This window comes from Budorcas taxicolor, chromosome 2 (assembly GCF_023091745.1).
Source record: "Budorcas taxicolor isolate Tak-1 chromosome 2, Takin1.1, whole genome shotgun sequence".
Classification (NCBI taxonomy): Eukaryota; Metazoa; Chordata; class Mammalia; order Artiodactyla; family Bovidae; genus Budorcas; species Budorcas taxicolor.
The window spans coordinates 129,720,331-129,741,219 of NC_068911.1; the positions used below are offsets into that span (position 1 = coordinate 129,720,331).

The following is a 20,889-nucleotide window of genomic DNA, read 5'->3' on the forward strand; positions in this document are numbered from 1 at the left end:
CTAAAGCAACTAGAAAAGGAAGAATTGGAGAACCCCAGAGTTAGTAGAAGGAAAGAAATCTTAAAAATTAGGGCAGAAATAAATGCAAAAGAAACAAAAGAGACCATAGCAAAAATCAACAAAGCCAAAAGCTGGTTCTTTGAAAGGATAAATAAAATTGACAAACCATTAGCCAGACTCATCAAGAAGCAAAGAGAGAAAAATCAAATCAATAAAATTAGAAATGAAAATGGAGAGATCACAACAGACAACACAGAAATACAAAGGATCATAAGAGACTACTATCAGCAGTTGTATGCCAATAAAATGGACAACATGGAAGAAATGGACAAATTCTTAGAAAAGTACAATTTTCCAAAACTGAACCAGGAAGAAATAGAAAATCTTAACAGACCCATCACAAGCACGGAAATTGAAACTGTAATCAGAAATCTTCCAGGAAACAAAAGCCCAGGTCCAGACGGCTTCACAGCTGAATTCTACCAAAAATTTCGAGAAGAGCTAACACCTATCCTACTCAAACTCTTCCAGAAAATTGCAGAGGAAGGTAAACTTCCAAACTCATTCTATGAGGCCACCATCACTCTAATACCAAAACCTGACAAAGATGTCACAAAAAAAGAAAACTACAGGCCAATATCACTGATGAACATAGATGCAAAAATCCTCAACAAAATTCTAGCAATCAGAATCCAACAACACATTAAAAAGATCATACACCATGACCAAGTGGGCTTTATCCCAGGGATGCAAGGATTCTTCAATATCCGCAAATCAATCAATGTAATTCACCACATTAACAAACTGAAAAATAAAAACCATATGATTATCTCAATAGATGCAGAGAAGGCCTTTGACAAAATTCAACATCCATTTATGATTAAAACTCTCCAGAAAGCAGGAATAGAAGGAACATACCTCAACATAATAAAAGCTATATATGACAAACCCACAGCAAACATTATCCTCAATGGTGAAAAATTGAAAGCATTTCCCCTAAAGTCAGGAACAAGGCAAGGGTGTCCACTTTCACCGCTACTATTCAACATAGTTCTGGAAGTTTTGGCCACAGCAATCAGAGCAGAAAAAGAAATAAAAGGAATCCAAATTGGAAAAGAAGAAGTCAAACTCTCACTGTTTGCAGATGACATGATCCTCTACATAGAAAACCCTAAAGACTCCACCAGAAAATTACTAGAGCTCATCAATGAATATAGTAAAGTTGCAGGATATAAAATCAACACACAGAAATCCCTTGCATTCCTATACACCAATAATGAGAAAGTAGAAAAAGCAATTAAGGAAACAATTCCATTCACCATTGCAACGAAAAGAATAAAATACTTAGGAATATATCTACCCAAAGAAACTAAAGACCTATATACAGAAAACTATAAAACACTGATGAAAGAAATCAAAGAGGACACTAATAGATGGAGAAATATACCATGTTCATGGATCGGAAGAATCAATATAGTGAAAATGAGTATACTACCCAAAGCAATTTACAAATTCAATGCAATCCCTATCAAGCTACCAGCCATATTTTTCACAGAACTAGAACAAATAATTTCAAGATTTGTATGGAAATACAAAAAACCTCGAATTGCCAAAGCAATCTTGAGAAAGAAGAATGGAACTGGAGGAATCAACTTGCCTGACTTCAGGCTCTACTACAAAGCCACAGTCATCAAAACAGTATGGTACTGGCACAAAGACAGACATATAGATCAATGGAACAAAATAGAAAGCCCAGAGATAAATCCACACACATATGGACACCTTATCTTTGACAAAGGAGGCAAGAATATACAATGGAGTAAAGACAATCTCTTTAACAAGTGGTGCTGGGAAAACTGGTCAACCACTTGTAAAAGAATGAAACTAGATCACTTTCTAACACCACACACAAAAATAAACTCAAAATGGATTAAAGATCTAAATGTAAGACCAGAAACTATAAAACTCCTAGAGGAGAACATAGGCAAAACACTCTCAGACATAAATCACAGCAGGATCCTCTATGATCCACCCCCCAGAATTCTGGAAATAAAAGCAAAAATAAACAAATGGGATCTAATTAAAATTAAAAGCTTCTGCACAACAAAGGAAAATATCAGCAAGGTGAAAAGACAGCCTTCTGAATGGGAGAAAATAATAGCAAATGAAGCAACTGACAAACAACTAATCTCAAAAATATACAAGCAACTTATGCAGCTCAATTCCAGAAAAATAAATGACCCAATCAAAAAATGGGCCAAAGAACTAAATAGACACATCTCCAAAGAAGACATACGGATGGCTAACAAACACATGAAAAGATGCTCAACATCACTCATTATCAGAGAAATGCAAATCAAAACCACAATGAGGTACCACTTCACACCAGTCAGAATGGCTGCGATCCAAAAATCTGCAAGCAATAAATGCTGGAGAGGGTGTGGAGAAAAGGGAACCCTCCTACACTGTTGGTGGGAATGCAAACTAGTACAGCCACTATGGAGAACAGTGTGGAGATTCCTTAAAAAATTGCAAATAGAACTCCCTTATGACCCAGCAATCCCACTGCTGGGCATACACACCGAGGAAACCAGAATTGAAAGAGACACATGTACCCCAATGTTCATCGCAGCACTGTTTATAATAGCCAGGACATGGAAACAACCTAGATGTCCATCAGCAGATGAATGGATAAGAAAGCTGTGGTACATATACACAATGGAGTATTACTCAGCCGTTAAAAAGAATTCATTTGAATCAGTTCTGATGAGATGGATGAAACTGGAGCCGATTATACAGAGTGAAGTAAGCCAGAAAGAAAAACACCAATACAGTATACTAACACATATATACGGAATTTAGAAAGATGGCAATGACGACCCTGTATGCAAGACAGGAAAAAGACGCAGCTGTCTATAACGGACTTTTGGACTCAGAGGGAGAGGGAGAGGGTGGGATGATATGGGAGAATGGCATTCTATCATGTATACTATCATGTAAGAATTGAATCGCTAGTCTATGTCTGACGCAGGATACAGCATGCTTGGGGCTGGTGCATGGGGATGACCCACAGAGATGTTATGGGGAGGGCGGTGGGAGGGGGGTTCATGTTTGGGAACACATGTAAGAATTAAAGATTTTAAAATTAAAAAAAAATAAAAAATAAAAAAAAAATGAAAGATAGAAATAAATGTTACTACTTTTATATCTTAAAATATTTCTAAATCAGTCTCATGGTGTAGATGTTATATGATGTTTACTTTTCTTAATGCTTCTTCTGGAAAACTAGGAAAGTGAAGGAAGAGGACTTAGACTTTGTTCATCCCCGTTTGACTTAAGTACTGGTTAGGTAAACCATCCCACAACTCACATCCCTATCACCTTCCCTCATCTTAAAGGGAACATTTTTTTTCACAGAATGAAGGCACTTTCTTCTGCTCCACAGGTATTCCATGATGAAAATATCTTCCCCTACTTATAATTTGAAAAGATCCTTGCATCTGTTTCTTTGAAATAGTAAGATGTTACTGCTACTTAGAAGAAATGTACATGTAATTAAACTAACAAATGTTTCATGTTAGTATAGTTTTCTTGACATATGAATACTAGGTAAATACCAAGGTTCGTTTTCTCTAATTCAGATTTCTAGGCAAATTCTTTCTAATTGGAATCCCAGTATGAAAATATTTTTAATAAATCTTTTTGATAACTTAGAAGTTTGGGAGTTGAAGATACCAAAATGTCAATGTATGGCAAAACCAATACAGTATTGTAAAGTAAAATTAAGTAAAAATAAAAATTAAAAAATTAAATAAATAAATAAATAAAAAGTCCTTTTCTATGTATATCATTAGAACTTGAACTGGTACTAGCCACAGTATAGAACGGGTATTTTGATAGAGGTATATGTAATAACTCTTACACATAGAAAATGAGAAATTTTTTTTTCCCCTATAGAATATACAGATGTCTTTCAATAAGGAACATGAAGGAAATGCATATTTGAGGTCTGAAATAGTATCTCTTCATGAAGCATCAGAAAAAGCACAGGTAAATCCTCCCATTTCCCTAATGTTTAGATGTTAATTTTGTTCAATTAAGTAACCAAGAATAATCCTGGTTACATAAATTCATACCATTGCCATCATCTAAAATTTTTATTTCCTTAAGATTTGTTTCATTTATGAAGCATCATCAAATTAACTCCAGTTCCCATTTAGGAATTCTCTAAATTCCTGTGATAGGTAGGTGTCTGAGATACACTGCTATATCATTCACTAGTCTATACTTTGTGTGCTAATTTACTCATTAAATATATACCTTTTTTTTCCCCCATTGAACTTCTAAACAGTTCAGTGCCAAGGGCTATGTCTTATTGTTTCTTTATGTCTTCTTTGTCAAAGCACAGTAAGAACCTAATAAATAATTGCTGATACTGGAGGTGTATGAAATCATTTAATGTGGGATGGTGGTCCCCAGATTCAGCTAATGTTTTGTGTATATGCATGTGTATGCAGAGGAGTCACCACTTATACAGGACACCATGTTATTTCTCATAGGGCCCAATGAAATAGTGTTGATCAATTGAAAGAACTTTTTGTTAGTACAATTTGATGTTTCAGTGTTAGGATCATAGTGTTGCTATGCTCTTTATGATAAAGAAAATACAAAATGTGTCCTTTGATAAAATAGTGATAACAGTAACTACTAATGTGTTCAGTCACAAAGTCATCTTTGACTCTGTGACCCCATGGATTGCAGCACCCCAGGCTTCCCTGTCCTTTGCTATCTCCTGTAACTTGCTCAAACTCTTGTCCGTTGAGTCGGTGATGCCATCCAACCATCTCATCCTCTGGCATCCCCTTTTTCTCCTGCCCTCAATCTTTCCCAGCATCAGGGTCGTTTCCAATGATTGGGCTCTTTGCATCAGGTGGCCACAATATTGGAGCTTCAGCCTCAGCATCAGCCCTTCCAGTGACTATTCAGGGCTGGTTTCCTTTAGGATTGACTGGTTTGATCTTGCTGTCCAAGGGACTGTCAAGAGTCTTCTTCAGAACCACAGTTTAAAAGCATCAATTCTTAGGTGCTTAGCCTTCTTTATGCTCCAGCTGTCTACTACTACTCTTACTATAAATGATAGTTAAGATTTACCGAACCCATACTGTATACTATGTTACTAACAAATTGTAGTCCTCTCAATAACACTACTACAGAAACTTTTTTCTTATTTTAAAGGTAAGAAAGCTGAAATACAGAGAGGTTTAATAATATAACTAATACGTGACACAGTTGGAATTTGAGCCCAGCAATCTAACTCTAAAGAAAATTAGCTATTTCTTTTCAAAAAGTAAGAGTTCTCCTCTGTCTCACCTCTCAAGTGTTCCTCAATGAATAGTTTGTATGTCTGGTTATGACTTTAAAATGTTCCTTAGTGTATTTCTACCTACTTTGCTATACACACTACTTATGATGCTGTTCACATAGTCTTTCATATATCTCTCCCTTCTTGTTACTAATTTTTGAAGGTTTCTTCTATTAATTCTTCAGAGTTATTTGCCCAATCCTTAAAGAACTTGTATATTAAAACATAAGATCCTTACCAAATGTACTTTGCAAAAATAACTGAGAATTAAGATAAATATTTTCCATAGGAATACAAATTTAAAAATACCAAATGGACAAAAGAATTATAAACTAACTACATATTTAATAGATGTGTTGCTCAAAAGACTTCTGTTTCATTTTGGAAGATTAATCCTGTGAAATGGTACAGGCATCTGTATTTTGCTTTTTTGAATACTGTAATTGGTGATGAAGGAGCTTAGCTATTTTGTGTTATCAGCTAAATAATTCTAAAAACTCATCATCCAATTTTGGGAATGGATTTGTATAACATTGACCATGCATCTACATTGTAAATCCCATTCTGTAGATATCTTGCTCCGATTGACCAGCATGCAAAATGCAAAAGAACAAAAGATTGGTAAACTGCCAAATGCTTCAGTTGTTCTACCAAATCAACAAATTTGTCCTTTTAATTTAGAATTACTTAGGATGGTGATTCCAAATATTTGAAAGTATTTTATAATTAAATATCCATTGGGTTAAAGTTCACATATATAGTGAAATAATACGATGCAATACTATGTAATTGTAAAAAGAATGATGCATAAGTAAAAATAATTATTTATTGGAGAGATCTGTGATTTGCTATATATGTCGTCTTAGATTTTGAATGACCAACTGACCAGAAAGTGTTCAGAATTGAGCAGCATGCTTCAGACTGTTAAAATGGAAAATAGCAGAATCATTGCTGACCACCAAGCCATTCTGCAGGTATTTATTTTTATTTTTTTCACAATAGTAAAAGATGCTTATTCATTTCCATAATCAATAGCCAGATTAAAAATGTAATAACAATTGCAAGTGATAATGGAAACATGATCAACCTAACAATATAAAATAATTACATACAATTTGGGAGAGTCAAGCAGAGTTATGTGCACATGTTTTCTTCCACCCAGTGTCCTTTGGTTAGTGCATTTAATCCATTTACATTGAAGGTGATTATCGATATGTATGATCCTGTTACCATTTTCTCAATTGTTTGGGGTTTATTTTCTGTAGATCTTTTCCTTGTCTTGTGTTTCCTGCCTGGAGAAGTTCCTTTAGCATGTGTTGTAAAGCTAGAATTCTCTTAACTTTTGCTTGTCTGGAAAGCTTTTCTCCATCAAATCTGAGAGTCTTGCTGGGTGGAGTATTCTTGGTTGTACGTTCTTCCCTTTCATGACTTTAAACATATTGTAGCATTCCCTTTTGGCTTGTAGGGTTTCTGTTGAGAAATCAGCTGATAATTTGATGGGAGTTCCCTTGTATATTATTTGTCATTTTTCCCTTGTTGTTTCTAATATTGTATCTTTGTCTTAAATTTTTGTCAGTTTGATTACTGTGTGTCTTGGTATTTTCCTCCCTGCGTTTATCCTGATGGGGACTCTCTGTGCTTCCTGGACTTGATTGACTATTTCCTTTCACATGTTAGGGAAGATTTCAGCTGTTACTGCTTCAAATATTTTCTCACGTCCTTTCTCTCTCTGTTGGTGAGAGAGAGTGTTTAATGTTGTCCCAGAGGTCTCTGAGGCTGTCTTTTTTTTTTTTTTTTTCATTCTTTTTTCTGTATTCTGTTCTGCAGCACTGATTTCCACCATTCTATCCTCCAAGTCATTTATCCATTCTTCTGCCTGTTACTCTGCCATTGATTCCTTCTAGAAGGTGTATTTTCATCTCCGTTGCCTGTTCTTTAGTTCTTTTAGGTCTTTACTAAACGTTTCTTGCATCTTTTCAATTGTTTTCCTGATATCCTGGATCATCATCACTACCATTGTTCTCAATTCTTTTTCTGGAAGGTTGCCTATCTCCATTTTATTTAGTTGTTTTTCTGCCATTATATCTTGTCCCTTCATCTGGAACGTAACTTTCTGCTTTTTCATCCTGATTAACTTTCTGTAATATGAATTTTGTTCTATCTGACGTGGGCTTGTGGTTCTTCTTGCTTCTTCAGTCTGCTCTCTGATGGAGGAGGCTAAGCTTGTTAAGCTTGATGATAGGAGGGACTGGGTCTTGCTCTGGTGAGCAGGACCATGCTCAGTTCAGTTCAGTCACTCAGTCATGTCCAACTCTTTGTGACCCCATGCAGCATGCCAGGCTTCCCTGTCCATCACCAACTCCTGGAGCTTATTCAAACTCATATCCATTGAGTCGGTGATGTCATCCAATCATCTCATCCTCTGTTGTCTGCTTCTCCTCCCACCTTCAATCTTTCCCGGCATCACAGTCTTTTCCAATGAGTCAGTTCTTCACATCAGGTGGCCAAAGTATTGGAGTTTCAGCTTCAGCATCAGTCCCTCCAATGAGTATTCAGGACTGATTTCCTTTAGGATTGACTGGTTTTATCTCCTTGCAGTCCAAGGGACTCTGAAGAGTCTTTGCCAACACCACAGTTCAAAAGCATCAATTCTTTGGCGTTCAGCTTTCTATATAGTCCAACTCTCACATCCATACATGACTGCTGGAAAAAACATAGCTTTGACTACATGGACCTTTGTCAGCAATGTAATGCCTCTGCTTTTTATTATGCTGCCTGGTTGGTCATAAGTTTTCTTCCAAGGAGCAAGCATCTTTTAATTTCATGGCTGCAGTCACCATCTGCAGTGATTTTGGAGCCCCCCAAAATAAACTCACTGTTTCCATGTGTATTTGCCATGAAGTCAAGGGACCGTATGCCATGACCTTAGTTTTCTGAATGTTGAGTTTTAAGCTGTCTTTTTCTACTCTCCTCTTTCACTTTCATCAAGAGGCTCTTTAGTTCTTCACTTTCTGCCATAAGGGTGGTGTCTCTGAATATCTGAGGTTATTGACATTTCTCATGGCAATCTTGATTCCCACTTGTACTTCATCCAGGCCAGCATTTCATGTGATATACTCTGCCTAAGTTAAATAAGCAGAGTGACAATATACAGCCTTGATGTACTCCTTTCTTAGTTGGAACCAGTCTGTTGTTCCATGTCCAGTTCTAACTGTTGCTTCTTGACCTTCACAAAGATTTCTCAGGAGGCAGGTCAGGTAGTCTGGTATTCCCATCTCTTGAAGAATTTTCCACAGTTTGTTGTGATCCACACAGTCAACGGCTTTGGTGTAGTCAATAAAGGCAGAAGTAGATGTTTTTCGGGAACTCTCTTGCCTTTTCTATGGTCCAGTGGATGTTGGCAATCTGATCTCTGGTTCCTCTGCCTTTTTGAAATCCAGCTTGAACATCTGGAAGTTCACGGTTCACGTACTGTTGAAGCCTGCCTTGGAGAATGTTGAGCATTACTTTACTAGTGTGTGAGATGAGTGCAGTTGTACCGTAGTTTGAGCATTCTTTGGCATTGCCTTTCTTTGGGATTGGAATGAAAACTGACCTTTTCCAGTCCTGTGGCCACTGCTGAATTTTCCAAATTTGCTGGCATATTGAGTGCAGCACTTTCACAGCATCATCTTTTAGGACTTGAAATAGCTCAATTGGAATTCCATCACCTCCACTAGCTTTCTTCATAATGATACTTCCTAAGAACCACTGACTTTGCATTCCAGGATTTCTGGCTCTAGGTGAGTGATCACACCATCGTGGTTATCTGGGTCATGAAGATCTTTTTTGTATAGTTCTTCTATGTATTCTTGCCACCTCTTCTTAATATCTTCTGCTTCTGTTAGGTCCATACGATTTCTGTCCTTAATTGTGCCCATGTTTGCATGAAATGTTCCCTTGGCGTGTCTAATTTTCTTAAAAAGATCTCTGGTCTTTCCCATTCTATTGTTTTTCTCTATTTCTCTGCATTGATCACTGAGGAAGGCTTTCTTACCTCTCCTTGCTATTCTTTGGAACTCTGCAATCAAATGAGTATATCTTTCCTTTTCTCCTTTGCTTTTCACTTCTTTTCTTTTCTCAGCTATTTGTAAGGCCTCCTTAGACAACCATTTTGCCTTTTTGCATTTCTCTTTCTTGGGGATGTTCTTGATCACTGCCTCCTTTACAATGTCATGAACCTCCATCCATAGTTCTTCAGTCACTCTGTCTGTCAGATCTAATCCTTGAATCTGTTTGTCACTTCCATTGTATAATCATAAGGAATTTGATATAGCTCATACCTTAATGGTCTAGAGGTTTTCCCTACTTTCTTCAATTAAGTCTGAATTTAGCCATAAGGAGTTCATGATCTGAGCCACAGTCAGCTTCCCGTCTTGTTTTTGCTGACTGTATAGAACTTCTCCATCTTTGGCTGCAAAGAATATAATCAATCTGATTTCAGTATTGACCATCTAGTGATGTCCATGTGTAGAGTCTTCTCTTGCATTGTTGGAAGAGGGTGTTTGCTATGACCAGTGTGTTCTTGTGGCAAAACTCTATTAACTTTCGCCCTGCTTCATTCTGTACTCCAAGGCCAAATTTGCCTGTTACTCTAGGTATCTCTTAACTTCCTACTCTTGGAATCCAGTCCCCTATAATGAAAAGGACATCTTTTTTTAGTGTTAGTTCTAGAAGGTGTTTTAGGTCTTCATAGAACCGTTCAGCTTCCTCAGCACCACTGGTTGGGGCATCAACTTGGATTACTGTGATACTGAATGGCTTTCCTTGGAAACTCACAGAGATCATTCTGTCATTTTTGAGATTGCATCCAAGTACTGCATTTTGGACTCTTTTATTGACTATGATGGCTACTCCATTTCTTCTAAGGGATTCTTGCCCATAATAGTATATATAATGGTCTTCTGAGTTAAATTCTCCCATTCCAGTCCATTTTAGTTCACTGATTCCTAAAATGTCAGTGTTCACTCTTGCCATCTCCTGTTTGACCATTTCCAGTTTACCTTGATTTATGGACCTAACATTCCATGTTCCTATGCAGTATTGCTCTTTACAGCATCGGACTTTACCTCCATCACCAGTCACATCTGCAAGTGGGCATTCTTTTTGGTTTGTCTTTGTCTTGTCATTCTTTCTGTAGTTATTTCTCCACTGTTCTCCCGTAGCATATTGGGCACCTGCCGACCTGGGGAGTTCATCTTTCAGTGTCCTATCTTTTTGCCTTTTCATACTGTTCATGGAGTTCTCAAGGCAGGAATACTGAAGTGGTTTGCCATTCCCTTCTTTAGTGGACCACATTTTGTGAGAAACATGTCTGCTCAGTAAAGCTTTAATCCAGTTATCTTCTGATGGCTGGGGTTGTAGTTTGGCCTGAGGCAACCCAGCCCTGGTGTCTGAGGGTCTATAGTAGGATTAATGGTTACCTCCAAGAGGACTAACCCAAGGGGGACCTTCCAGGACTGCTGCTTCCAGTGACTCTGTCCCTGCAGTGAGCTCCTGCCAACCCACACCTCCACAGGAGACCCTCCATCACTAGCAGGTAGTTTTGGTTCAGTCTCCTGTGGAGTCACTGCTCCTTTCCTCTGGGTCTTGGTGTATGTACTATTTTGTTTGTGCGCTCCAAAACTGGAGTCTCTGTTTCGCCCTAGTCCTGTGAAAGTCCTATAATCAAATCTCGCTGGCCTTCAAGGTCAGATTCCCTGGGGATTCCTAATCTCTTTGTTGGATCCCCAGGCTGGGAACCCTGATATGGGGTTCAGAACCTTCACAACAGTGGGAGAACTTCTTTGGTATTATTGTTCTTCAGTTTATGGTTGCCCACCTGGTGAATATGGGATTTTATTTTTATTGTGATTGCACCCTCCTACCATCTCGCTGTGGCTTCTTCTTTGTCTTTGGACATGGGGTATCTTGTTTTGGTGGGTTCCAGCATTCTCCTGTAGATGGTTGTTCACCAGCTAGTTGCTCTTTTGGTGCTCTCATGGGAGGAGATGAGTGCATGTCCTCCTACTCTGCCATTTTGAGCTGGAAGTTCTGCTCATTCTTTAAGACTCACTGTGATACAGAAGCTTGATCACAATCAGAAAAGATCAGTTTTGTCTTTCAATTTTTACTCCTAGGACACTAAGCAGACTATAATCACAAGGTTCTCTCGCTCTTTTTTTTTTTTTTTTCCCCAGCATACTTATATACCAAGCATGTGCTAAGGATTACATATATTACCTCCTTTAATCCTAGCAGCTGTTATGTAAAGGGATATTTGCCATCCTTATTTTACAGATAATAAAAAAGCTTAGAGAAGTTAATCAGCTTGTCCAAAATCACCCAGCTAGTACGGGATGAAGCAGATATAAATCTAGGTTTGACCCCAGACTTGGTGTTTAATAATTTATGTTATGTTGCCTTTTATTCTGCATTCTGTAGTAGTACTTTATGTGTATGACTCATTTCCTGTACTACATTGTGTTCTTCCTAGGACACTGTCTTATGTGTCTTTGTTATTACCCATAGTGCTAAGTGTATTTTGCATCTAACAGATACTCGATAAATATTTTTCATTATTTCAAACATTGTGTGTTTACCCCATGTAAGTATTGTTATGATACTAGGTCTGGATAGAATTATGGTAGTGAACAAGACAAATCCCTACTTTCATGAAATTGACCACTTAGTAGACTGAATAATGTGACTTATATACATAACACTTTAATAAGCATTTTAAAACCTTGGAATATGACACAAGTGAGATCCCATTTTATCAAGTATGAAGCTGTGAGGATTTGCCTTGTAATCAGTATTGTTCAAAACAATGTATTTTAAAGTATGCTTACAAAAGCAATTAGCATGTACTATATTTATAAAAGCTTTATAAATTGTGGATAGAGGGAGTATGCATAAAAATGGTAAGCCAGAGAAAAATTAATTGTTCTAAACGGTTACAGACTTCTGCTCTCACAGTATCTGAGCACAGTTTCAGATACTGTCAAAAGAATTTACACTAAACTGTGAAACATGATTGTCCCTGGAGAGTGGAATTATTTGGAAGAGGTGTCAAGGAGTTAGAGGTGGAAGAATTTTTTTACTTTGTATACATTCATATTGTCTTACTTTTTAAAGTATAGTACCGTGTTGAAATTTTAAATTACCAAAATATACCTAATACAGTTCTGTATCCAAAAATTTGTCCATGTTAGGAATCGTATAAATTTTGCAGCAAGCTGGGTAAATGATGCACCTTGATTGTTGCAAGAAGAGCTGTGAAGTGATAAAATTGTGGTCAAGTCAGGGTAGGAACAAAGAGAAAACTGGACATTAAGATAAATTCTTTCAAAAAGAGGTTTTATTTATATAAATTAAATTTTACTTTTGTAAGTATCAGTATCTTTGATTAGTTATTTAGAATGATATCCTATCAAATGACTTCTGGCATCTCAGCTTTTAATATTACTTCTAACACTCAGAAGGAACAGAAAATGATGACACAGACATTTCAAGAACAAAACTTACTGCTGGATGCAGCCCATGCCAGTATCACAAGTGAGCTACAGACTGTTCAGAATGAAAAAACACAACTCCAAGTGCATCTGTAAGTAAACTGTAGGCAACTTTTGCGTTTTTTGCTTTTGCACTTGTATTTCATATCTTTAATGCAAAGGTTTTGATTCTGCATTTGCTGGGCCAGCCACAAAAATAAAGACACTGCTCTCATGGAACTAATTTTGTTAGAACATTTTGGTAATTGCTCTCAGGCAGGATATATGTTCTATAAGAACATTTAGTCATAAAGAAGAGCTCCCATTTAGCTTTCATATCTCCTTGTTCTCTTCCTGCAGGGACCATTTAATCCTTGAGCATAACCAATGTATCCAGAAAGCACAAGAGGCTGAGAAGAGGGCAACAGTCCAGAAAGAGCTGCTAGAATCCACTATTGCAAGATTGCGAGGTGACCTGGAAGCATCAATGCAAGAGAAGAAGTCTCTGCTAGAGGAGAAAGACAGACTTCAGAAAGAGGTAGGTGGAGGCAGATTTGTTACCTCCTGGTTGTGGGCGGTGGTCTTGTTTTAAAATTGTATTTTAAGTGCAAAAGACAAGAAATACAACCCAGATGGAGTTTTTCTGAGTTACCCATGAAAGAAGTCTTTGGGTGGGTAATCTCTGTCTTTTAGCCATGTGAGTAGTCTGTGCCAAATAGTATACCCTTACATAGCATTAGTGAACGTTAACTAACCATTCACACATCCTCATGTTAGTTAAGGGGTCAGATTTTAAAAATCAGTTTTCCCCAGTGGGAGTGGGACAGTGTAGCAGAAACAGTGTAAGGGGAAACAGCCCTGTCTTCCTAGTTAGGAAGGAACCAGCAGAGTCTGACATGCAGACGTGTCTTTCTAATTTCAGGGCTATTTGTGAAGTCTGCTCTGCCTCAGAGACTCCCTGAGTGGCCCCTTTTCTGAGAGGATGTGCTATCTCTGCAGTGTAGGTATTAACTCACATGCAGGGTGTGTCTGCTATAGTAGAGCCTGTCAACTGTTTTTAAAAGACTGGTTTCCTTTTTTTCCCCCCTTCTTGGGCAGGTTAATAAAACAGAGAAAGAAGTAGCAGAAGAAAAATGCAACTTGGAAAAAGAATTAGCTAAAAGCAAGGTATTCCACGTTTTCTTTCTTTTTGTGTCATCATGTTTTATTTCCTTCTGTATTGCTGCCTGCTCTATCAGCTTATCTTAGTGAGGAGACAGGTTATATTGTTGAATAGCAAAATGTAGGGGAGAAGAGAAGCTACGAAGCTGGATGCCCTCAGAGCACTTCAGTCACTTCAGCATAAGGCTGCTTCTGGGAAAGGATTGCTTGCTGAGCGTCTTGTGTTTGCCAGTGAATTATCACTGCCTCTGACCCTAGTGTTCACCAAGCAGTTTAGCTAGGAAGACTCCCAAGAGTGAGCTTATGGGCCTATGGGAAGCAGAGGGATGATTGCTGACAGTGCTTTTTTTAGAAAAAAATAAAATAAAATAAAGCTATTTTAGGCTTATTAGTTCTTGCAGTTTTGTGAGATACCCCTTTCTAGGTATTAAGGTAGAATGGCCAGGGAAACGAATACAATCCTTATTGAAATAGAGCAAAAACAACAACAACAACAACAACAGCTTTAAAACATTGCTATTTGCATTTCAGAATTTAAGAGAGTAAGGATTATGTAGCGTTGTCATCTGGAGTATATCTGGAGCACCAAGGACTATTAGGCCACCCTACTCAATAAAAGCAGCAACAGGTGTCAGATACAGTCATCAAGCCTTGACTGTTCGGCTTCTGGCTCAACTAAATAGCCTTCATATTACCTACCATATATGTGAACTTTCTAAAAAACTAATTTTTATTTATCTTTGGCCATGCTGGGTCTTCGTTGCTGAGCAGGCTTTTCTCAAGTTGCGGTTGGGGGGAGGCCACTCTCTAGTTGGAGTGCATGGGCTTCCCATCTCAGTGGCTTCTCTTACTGCAGGGCGCAGGCTCTAGGCACCCAGGCTTCGGTAGGTGTGGCTCCTGGGCTCTAGAGCACAGGTTCAGTAGCTGGGGAACACGGGCTTAGTTGCTCTGCAGTATGTGGGATCTTCACAGATTGGAGACTGAACCTGTGTCTCCCACGTTGGCAGGTGGATTCTTGACCACTGAGCCACCAGGGAAGACCCATCTATGTGAACTTTTAGTTTAAGAACTACAGAGAGAAAAAAAGCTAAATTCTGTACTGGAGCTCCAAGACAGTTCACCAAGCTGGCAATACCTTCTGTGGTTTACTCACTCATGTCCAGTGATTCAAAAACAGTCCACCCAAAAGATCTTTAAATAAAGCTGACTTCCTGTGGCTAGGATTTTGCTGGTGTCAATGTGGCCTCAATATGCTTTTTAAAATTTGGAAAATAGGTGGATACTATTAATTCATTAATACTTTTTGCTTTAAAATTCTAGTGAATATTTCATGGCTGTGGTGAATGGCTATTTATGATTACAACATAGCATTATTATTTTGCTTCTCTGATTTCATTTGTCTTAATGTAGACTAAGTATATGTTCATGGGGCTGAAAGATATTATACTTTCTTGTTTGCTGTTGTTCAGTCAGCAAGTTGTGTCCAACTCTTCACAACTCCATGGACTGCAGCACGCCAGGCTTCCCTGTCTCTCACCATCTCCTAGAGATTGCCCAAGTTCATGTCCATTGAATCGGTGATGGCATCCAGCCATCTCATCCTCTGTCATCCTATTCTCCTTCTGCCTTCAATCTTTCCCAGTATTAGGGTATTTTCCAATGAGTCAGCTGTTGGCATCAGGTAGCCAAAGTATTAGAGCTTCAGCATCAGTCCTTCCAAAGAATATTCAGGGTTGATTTCCTTTAAGATTGACTCTCCTTGATGTCCAGAGGGACTCTTCAAGAGTCTTTTCCAGCACCACGGTTCAAAAGCATCACTTCTTCGGCACTCTGCTTTCTTTTGGGCTTCCCTCATAGCTCAGTTGGTAAAGAATCTGCCTGCAATGCAGGAGACTCAGGTTTGATACCTGGTTCTGGAAGATCTGGAGAAGGAAATGGCAGCCCACGCCAGTATTCTTGCCTGGAGAATCCCATGGACAGAGGAAGGCTATAGTTCATGAGGTCTCAAGAGTAGGACATGACTTAGCGACTGAACCATCGCTACCACCTTCTTTATGGTCCAGCTCTCACAAGCGTATGTGACTACTGGAAGGATCATAGCCTTGCCTATATGGACCTTTGTCAGCAAAGTGATGTCTTTGCTTTTTAACACACTGTCTAGGTTTGCCATAGCTTTCCTGCCAAGAAGCAGTGGCCTTCTAATTTCATGGGTGCTTGCACCATCCACAGTGATTTTAGAACCCCAAGAGAGGAAATCTGTCACTGCTTCCACCTTTTCCCCTTCTGTTTGCCATGAAGTGATGGGACTGGATGCCATCATCTTAGTTTTTTTAATGTTGAGTTTTAAGCCAGCATTTTCACTCTCCTCCTTCACCCTAATCAAGAGGCTCGTTAGTTTTCCTTCACTTTCTGCTATTAGAGTGGTATCATCCATATATCTGAGGTTGTTGATATTTCTCCCAGAAATCTTGATTCAAGCTTGTAACTCATCCAGCCTGTCATAACTTATATATGATGTGCTCTGTGTATAAGTTAAATAGACAAGGTGACAATAAATAGCCTTGTTGTATTTGTTTCTCAATCCTGAACAAATCAGTTGTTCCATATAGGGTTCTAGCTGTTGCTTCTTGGCCCAATTACAAATTTCTCAGGAGACAGGTAAGAAGGTCTGGTATTTCCATCTCATTAAGAGTTTTCCACAATTTGTTATGATTCACACAGTCAAAGGCTTTAGCATAGTCAGTGAAACAGAACTAGATGTTTTTCTGGAATTCCTTTGCTTTCTCGATGATTCAGCAGTTTGATCTCTGGTTCCTCTGCCTTTTCTAAGCCCAGCTTTAACACCTGGAAGTACTCAGTTTCCATAATGCTGAAGTCTTGAATGATTTTGAGAATAACCTTACTAACATGGGAGATAAGTGCAGTTGTCCAGTGGTGTGAACATTCTTTAGTATTGCCCTTCTAGGGAATTAGGATGACAGTTGACCTTTTGAAGTCCTATGGCCACTGCTGAGTTTTCCAAATTTGTTGACATATTGAGTGCAGCATTTTCACAGCATCATCTTATAGGATTTGAAATAGCTCAACTGGAATTCCATCACCTCCTCTAGCTTTGTTCGCAGTGATACTTCCTAAGGCCCACTTGACTTTACATTCCAGGATGTCTGGCTGTAGGTGAGTGATCACACCATCATAGTTATCTGGATCATGAAGATTTTTTTTGTATAGTTCTTCTGTGTATTTTTGCCACTTCTTCTTAATATCTTCTGCTTTCGTTAGGTCCATACTATTTCTGTCCGTTATTGTGCCCATATTTGCATGAAATGTTCCCTTGGTATCTCTGATTTTCTTGAAGAGATCTGTAGTCTTTCCCATTCTGTTGTTTTCCTCTATTTCTTTGTATTGATCACTAAGAAAGGCTTTCTTATTTCTCTTTGCTATTCTTTGGAACTCTGCATTCAGATGGGTATATCTTTCCTTTTCTCCTTTGCCTTTGACTTCTTTGCTCAGCTATTTGTAAGGTCTCCTCAGACAACCATTTTGCCTTTTTGCCTTTCTTTTTCTTCGGGATGGTCTTGATCACTGCTTTCTGTACAATATCACAAACCTCTCTCCATAATTCCTCAAGTACTCTGCCTGTCAGATCTAATACCTTAAATCTGTTTGTCACTTCCACTGTATAATCATAAGGGATTTGATTTAGATCATACCTGAATGGTCTAGTGGTTCTCCCTACTTTCTTCAATTTAAGTCTGAATTTGGCGATAAGGTGTTCATGATCAGAGTCACAGTCAGCTCCTGGTCTTGTTTTTGCTGACTGCATAGAACTTTTCCATCTTTGGCTGCAAATAATATAATAAATCTGATTTCAGTATTTACCATCTGGTGATGTCCATGTGTAGAGTCTTCTCTTGTGTTGTTGGAAGAGGGTCTTTTCTATACCAGTCCGTTTTCATGGCAAAACTCTATTAGCCTTTGCCCTCCTTCATTCTGTACTCCAAGGCCAAATTTGCCTGTTACTCCAGATATCTCTTGGCTTCCTATTTTTGCATTCCAGTCCCCTGTGATGAAAATAACATCTTTATTTAGTATTAGTTCTAGAAGGTGTTGTAGGTCTTCATAGAACCATTCAACTTCAACTTCTCTGCATTAGAGCTTAGGGTATCACCTGGGATTACCGTGATATTGAATGGCTTTCCTTGGAAATGCACAGAGATCGTTCTGTCATTTTTGAGATTGCACCCAAGTACTGCATTTCGGACTCTTGTTGACTATGAGAGCTACTCCATTTCTTCTAAGAAATTCTTGCCCACAGTAGTAGATATAATGATCGTTGAATTAAATTCGCCATTCGGGTCCATTTTAGTTCACTGATTCCTAAAATGTTGATGCTCACTCTTGCCATCTCCTGTTTGACCACTTCTACTTTAACTTGATTCGTGGATCTAACATTCCAGGTTCCTATGCAATACTGTTCTTCACAGCATCAGACTTTACTTCCACCACTCATCACATCCACAGCTGGGCGTTCTTTTTGCTTTGTCTTCTTCTTTTCATTCTTTCTGGAGCGATTTCTCTACTGTTCTCCAGTAGCATATTGGGCACCTACCAACCTGGGGAGTTCATCTTGCAGTGTCTTATCTTTTTGCCTTTTCATACTGTTCATGGGGTTCTCCAGGCAAGAATACTGAAGTAGTTTGCCATTCCCTTCTCTAGTGGACCACATTTTGTCAGAACTCTCCAGCATGACCTGTCCGTCTTGGGTGGCCCTCCACGGTATGGCTCATAGTTTCACTGAATTAAAGAAGGCTGTAGTCCATAAGATCAGTTTGGTTCAGTTCAGTTTGGTTGCTCGGTTATGTCCGACTCTTAGCAACCCTATGGACTGCAGCACACCAGGCCTCCCTGTCCATCACCAACTCCTGGAGTCTACTCAAACTCATGTCCATTGAGTTGGTGATGCCATCCAACCATCTCATCCTCTGTTGTCCCCTTCTCCACCTGCCCTCAATCTTTCCCAGCATCAGGGTCTTTTCAAGAGTCAGCTCTTTCTATCAGGTGGCCAGACTATTGGAGTTTCAGCTTCAGCATCAGTCCTTCCAATGAACACCCAGGACTGATCTCCTTTATGATGGACTGGTTGGATCTCCTTGCTGTCCAAGGGACTCTCAAGAGTCTTCTCCAACACCACAGTTCAAAAGTATCAATTCTTCGGTGCTCAGCTTTTCTCACATCCATACATGACTACTAGAAAAACCATAGCCTTGACTAGAAGGACCTTTGTTGGCAAAGTAATGTCTCTGCTTTTTAATATGCTGTGTAGGTTGGTCATAACTTTCCTTTCAAGGAGTAAGCATCTTTTAATTTCCTGGCTGCAGTCACCATCTGCAGTGATTTTGGAGCCCAGAAAAATAAAGCCTGTCACTGTTTTCATTGTTTCCCCATCTATTTGCCATGAAGTGATGAGACTGCATGCCATGATCTTAGTTTTCTGAATGTTGTGCTATAAGCCAACATTTTCACTCTCCTTTTTCAATTTCATCAAGAGGCTCTTTAGTTCTTCTTCACTTTCTGCCGTAAGGGTGATGTCATCTGCATATCTGAGGTTATTGATATTTCTCCCGGCAATGTTGATTCCAGCTGTGCTTCATCCAGCCCAGCAATTCTCATGATGTACTCTGCATATAAGTTAAATAAGCAGGGTGACAATATACAGCCTTGACGTCCTCCTTTTCCTATTTGGAACCAGTCTGTTGTTCCATGTCCAGTTCTAACTGTTGCTTCCTGACCTGCATACAGGTTTCTCAAGAGGCAGGTCAGGTGATTTGATATACTCCCATCTCTTGAAGAATTTTCCAGTTTATTGTGATCCACACAGTCAAAGGCTTTGGCATAGTCAATAAAGCAGACACAGATGTTTTTCTGGAACCCTTCCTTTTTCAATGATCCAACGAATGTTGACAATTTGATCTCTGGTTCCTCTGCCTTTTCTAAAATCAGCTTGAACATTTGGAAATTCACAGTCCACGTATTGCTGAAGCCTGATTTGGAGAATTTTGAGCATTACTTTGCTAGCTTCTGAGATGAGTGCAATTGTGTGGTAGTTTGAGCATTCTTTGGCATTGCCTTTCTTTGGGATTGGAATGAAAACTGACCTTTTCCAGTCCCATGGCCACTTCTGAGTTTTCCAGAGTTGCTGGCATATTGAGTGCAGCACTTTGACAGCATCATCTTTCAGGATTTGAAATAGCTCAACTGGAATTCCATCACCTCCACTAGCTTTGTTTATAGTGATGCTTCCTAAGACCCACTTGACTTTGCATTCCAGAATGTCTGGCTCTAGGTGAGTGATCACACCATCGTGATTATCTGGGTCATGAAGATCTTTTTTATATAGTTCTTCTATGTATTCTTGCCATCTCTTCTTGATATCTTCTGCTTCTGTTAGGTGCATACGATTTCTGTCCTTAATTGTGCCCATGTTTGCATGATATGTTCCCTTGGTATCTCTAATTCTCTTGAAGAGATCTCTAGTCTTTCCTTTTTTATTATTCTCTTCTATTTCTCTGTACTGATCACTAAGGAAGACTTTCTTATCTCCCCTTACTATTCTTTGGAACTCTGCATTCAAATGGTATATCTTTTCTTTACTCCTTTGCTTCTCACTTCTCTTCTTTTCTCAGCTTTTTGTATGGCCTCCTTAGACAGCCAGTTAGCTTTTTTGCATTTCTTTTTCTTGGGGATGGTCTTGCTCCCTCTCTACTGTATAATGTCACAAACCTCCGTCCATAGTTCATCAGGCACTCTGTCTATCAGATCTAGTCCCTTAAATCTATTTCTCACTTCCACTGTATA

General features: G+C 38.8%; 1 protein-coding gene across 1 annotated transcript in view; it reads left to right on the plus strand.

The window, feature by feature from the left end:
• CCDC150 (coiled-coil domain containing 150) overlaps nt 1-20,889 on the plus strand; it is a 90,653-nt gene that overhangs the window by 21,793 nt on the left and 47,971 nt on the right. Inside the window, exons 8-12 of the mRNA XM_052660516.1 lie at nt 3,958-4,050; nt 6,229-6,336; nt 12,862-12,986; nt 13,234-13,411; nt 13,972-14,040. Coding sequence (XP_052516476.1) covers nt 3,958-4,050; nt 6,229-6,336; nt 12,862-12,986; nt 13,234-13,411; nt 13,972-14,040 — 573 coding nt within the window. The remainder of the gene's footprint in view (nt 1-3,957; nt 4,051-6,228; nt 6,337-12,861; nt 12,987-13,233; nt 13,412-13,971; nt 14,041-20,889) is intronic.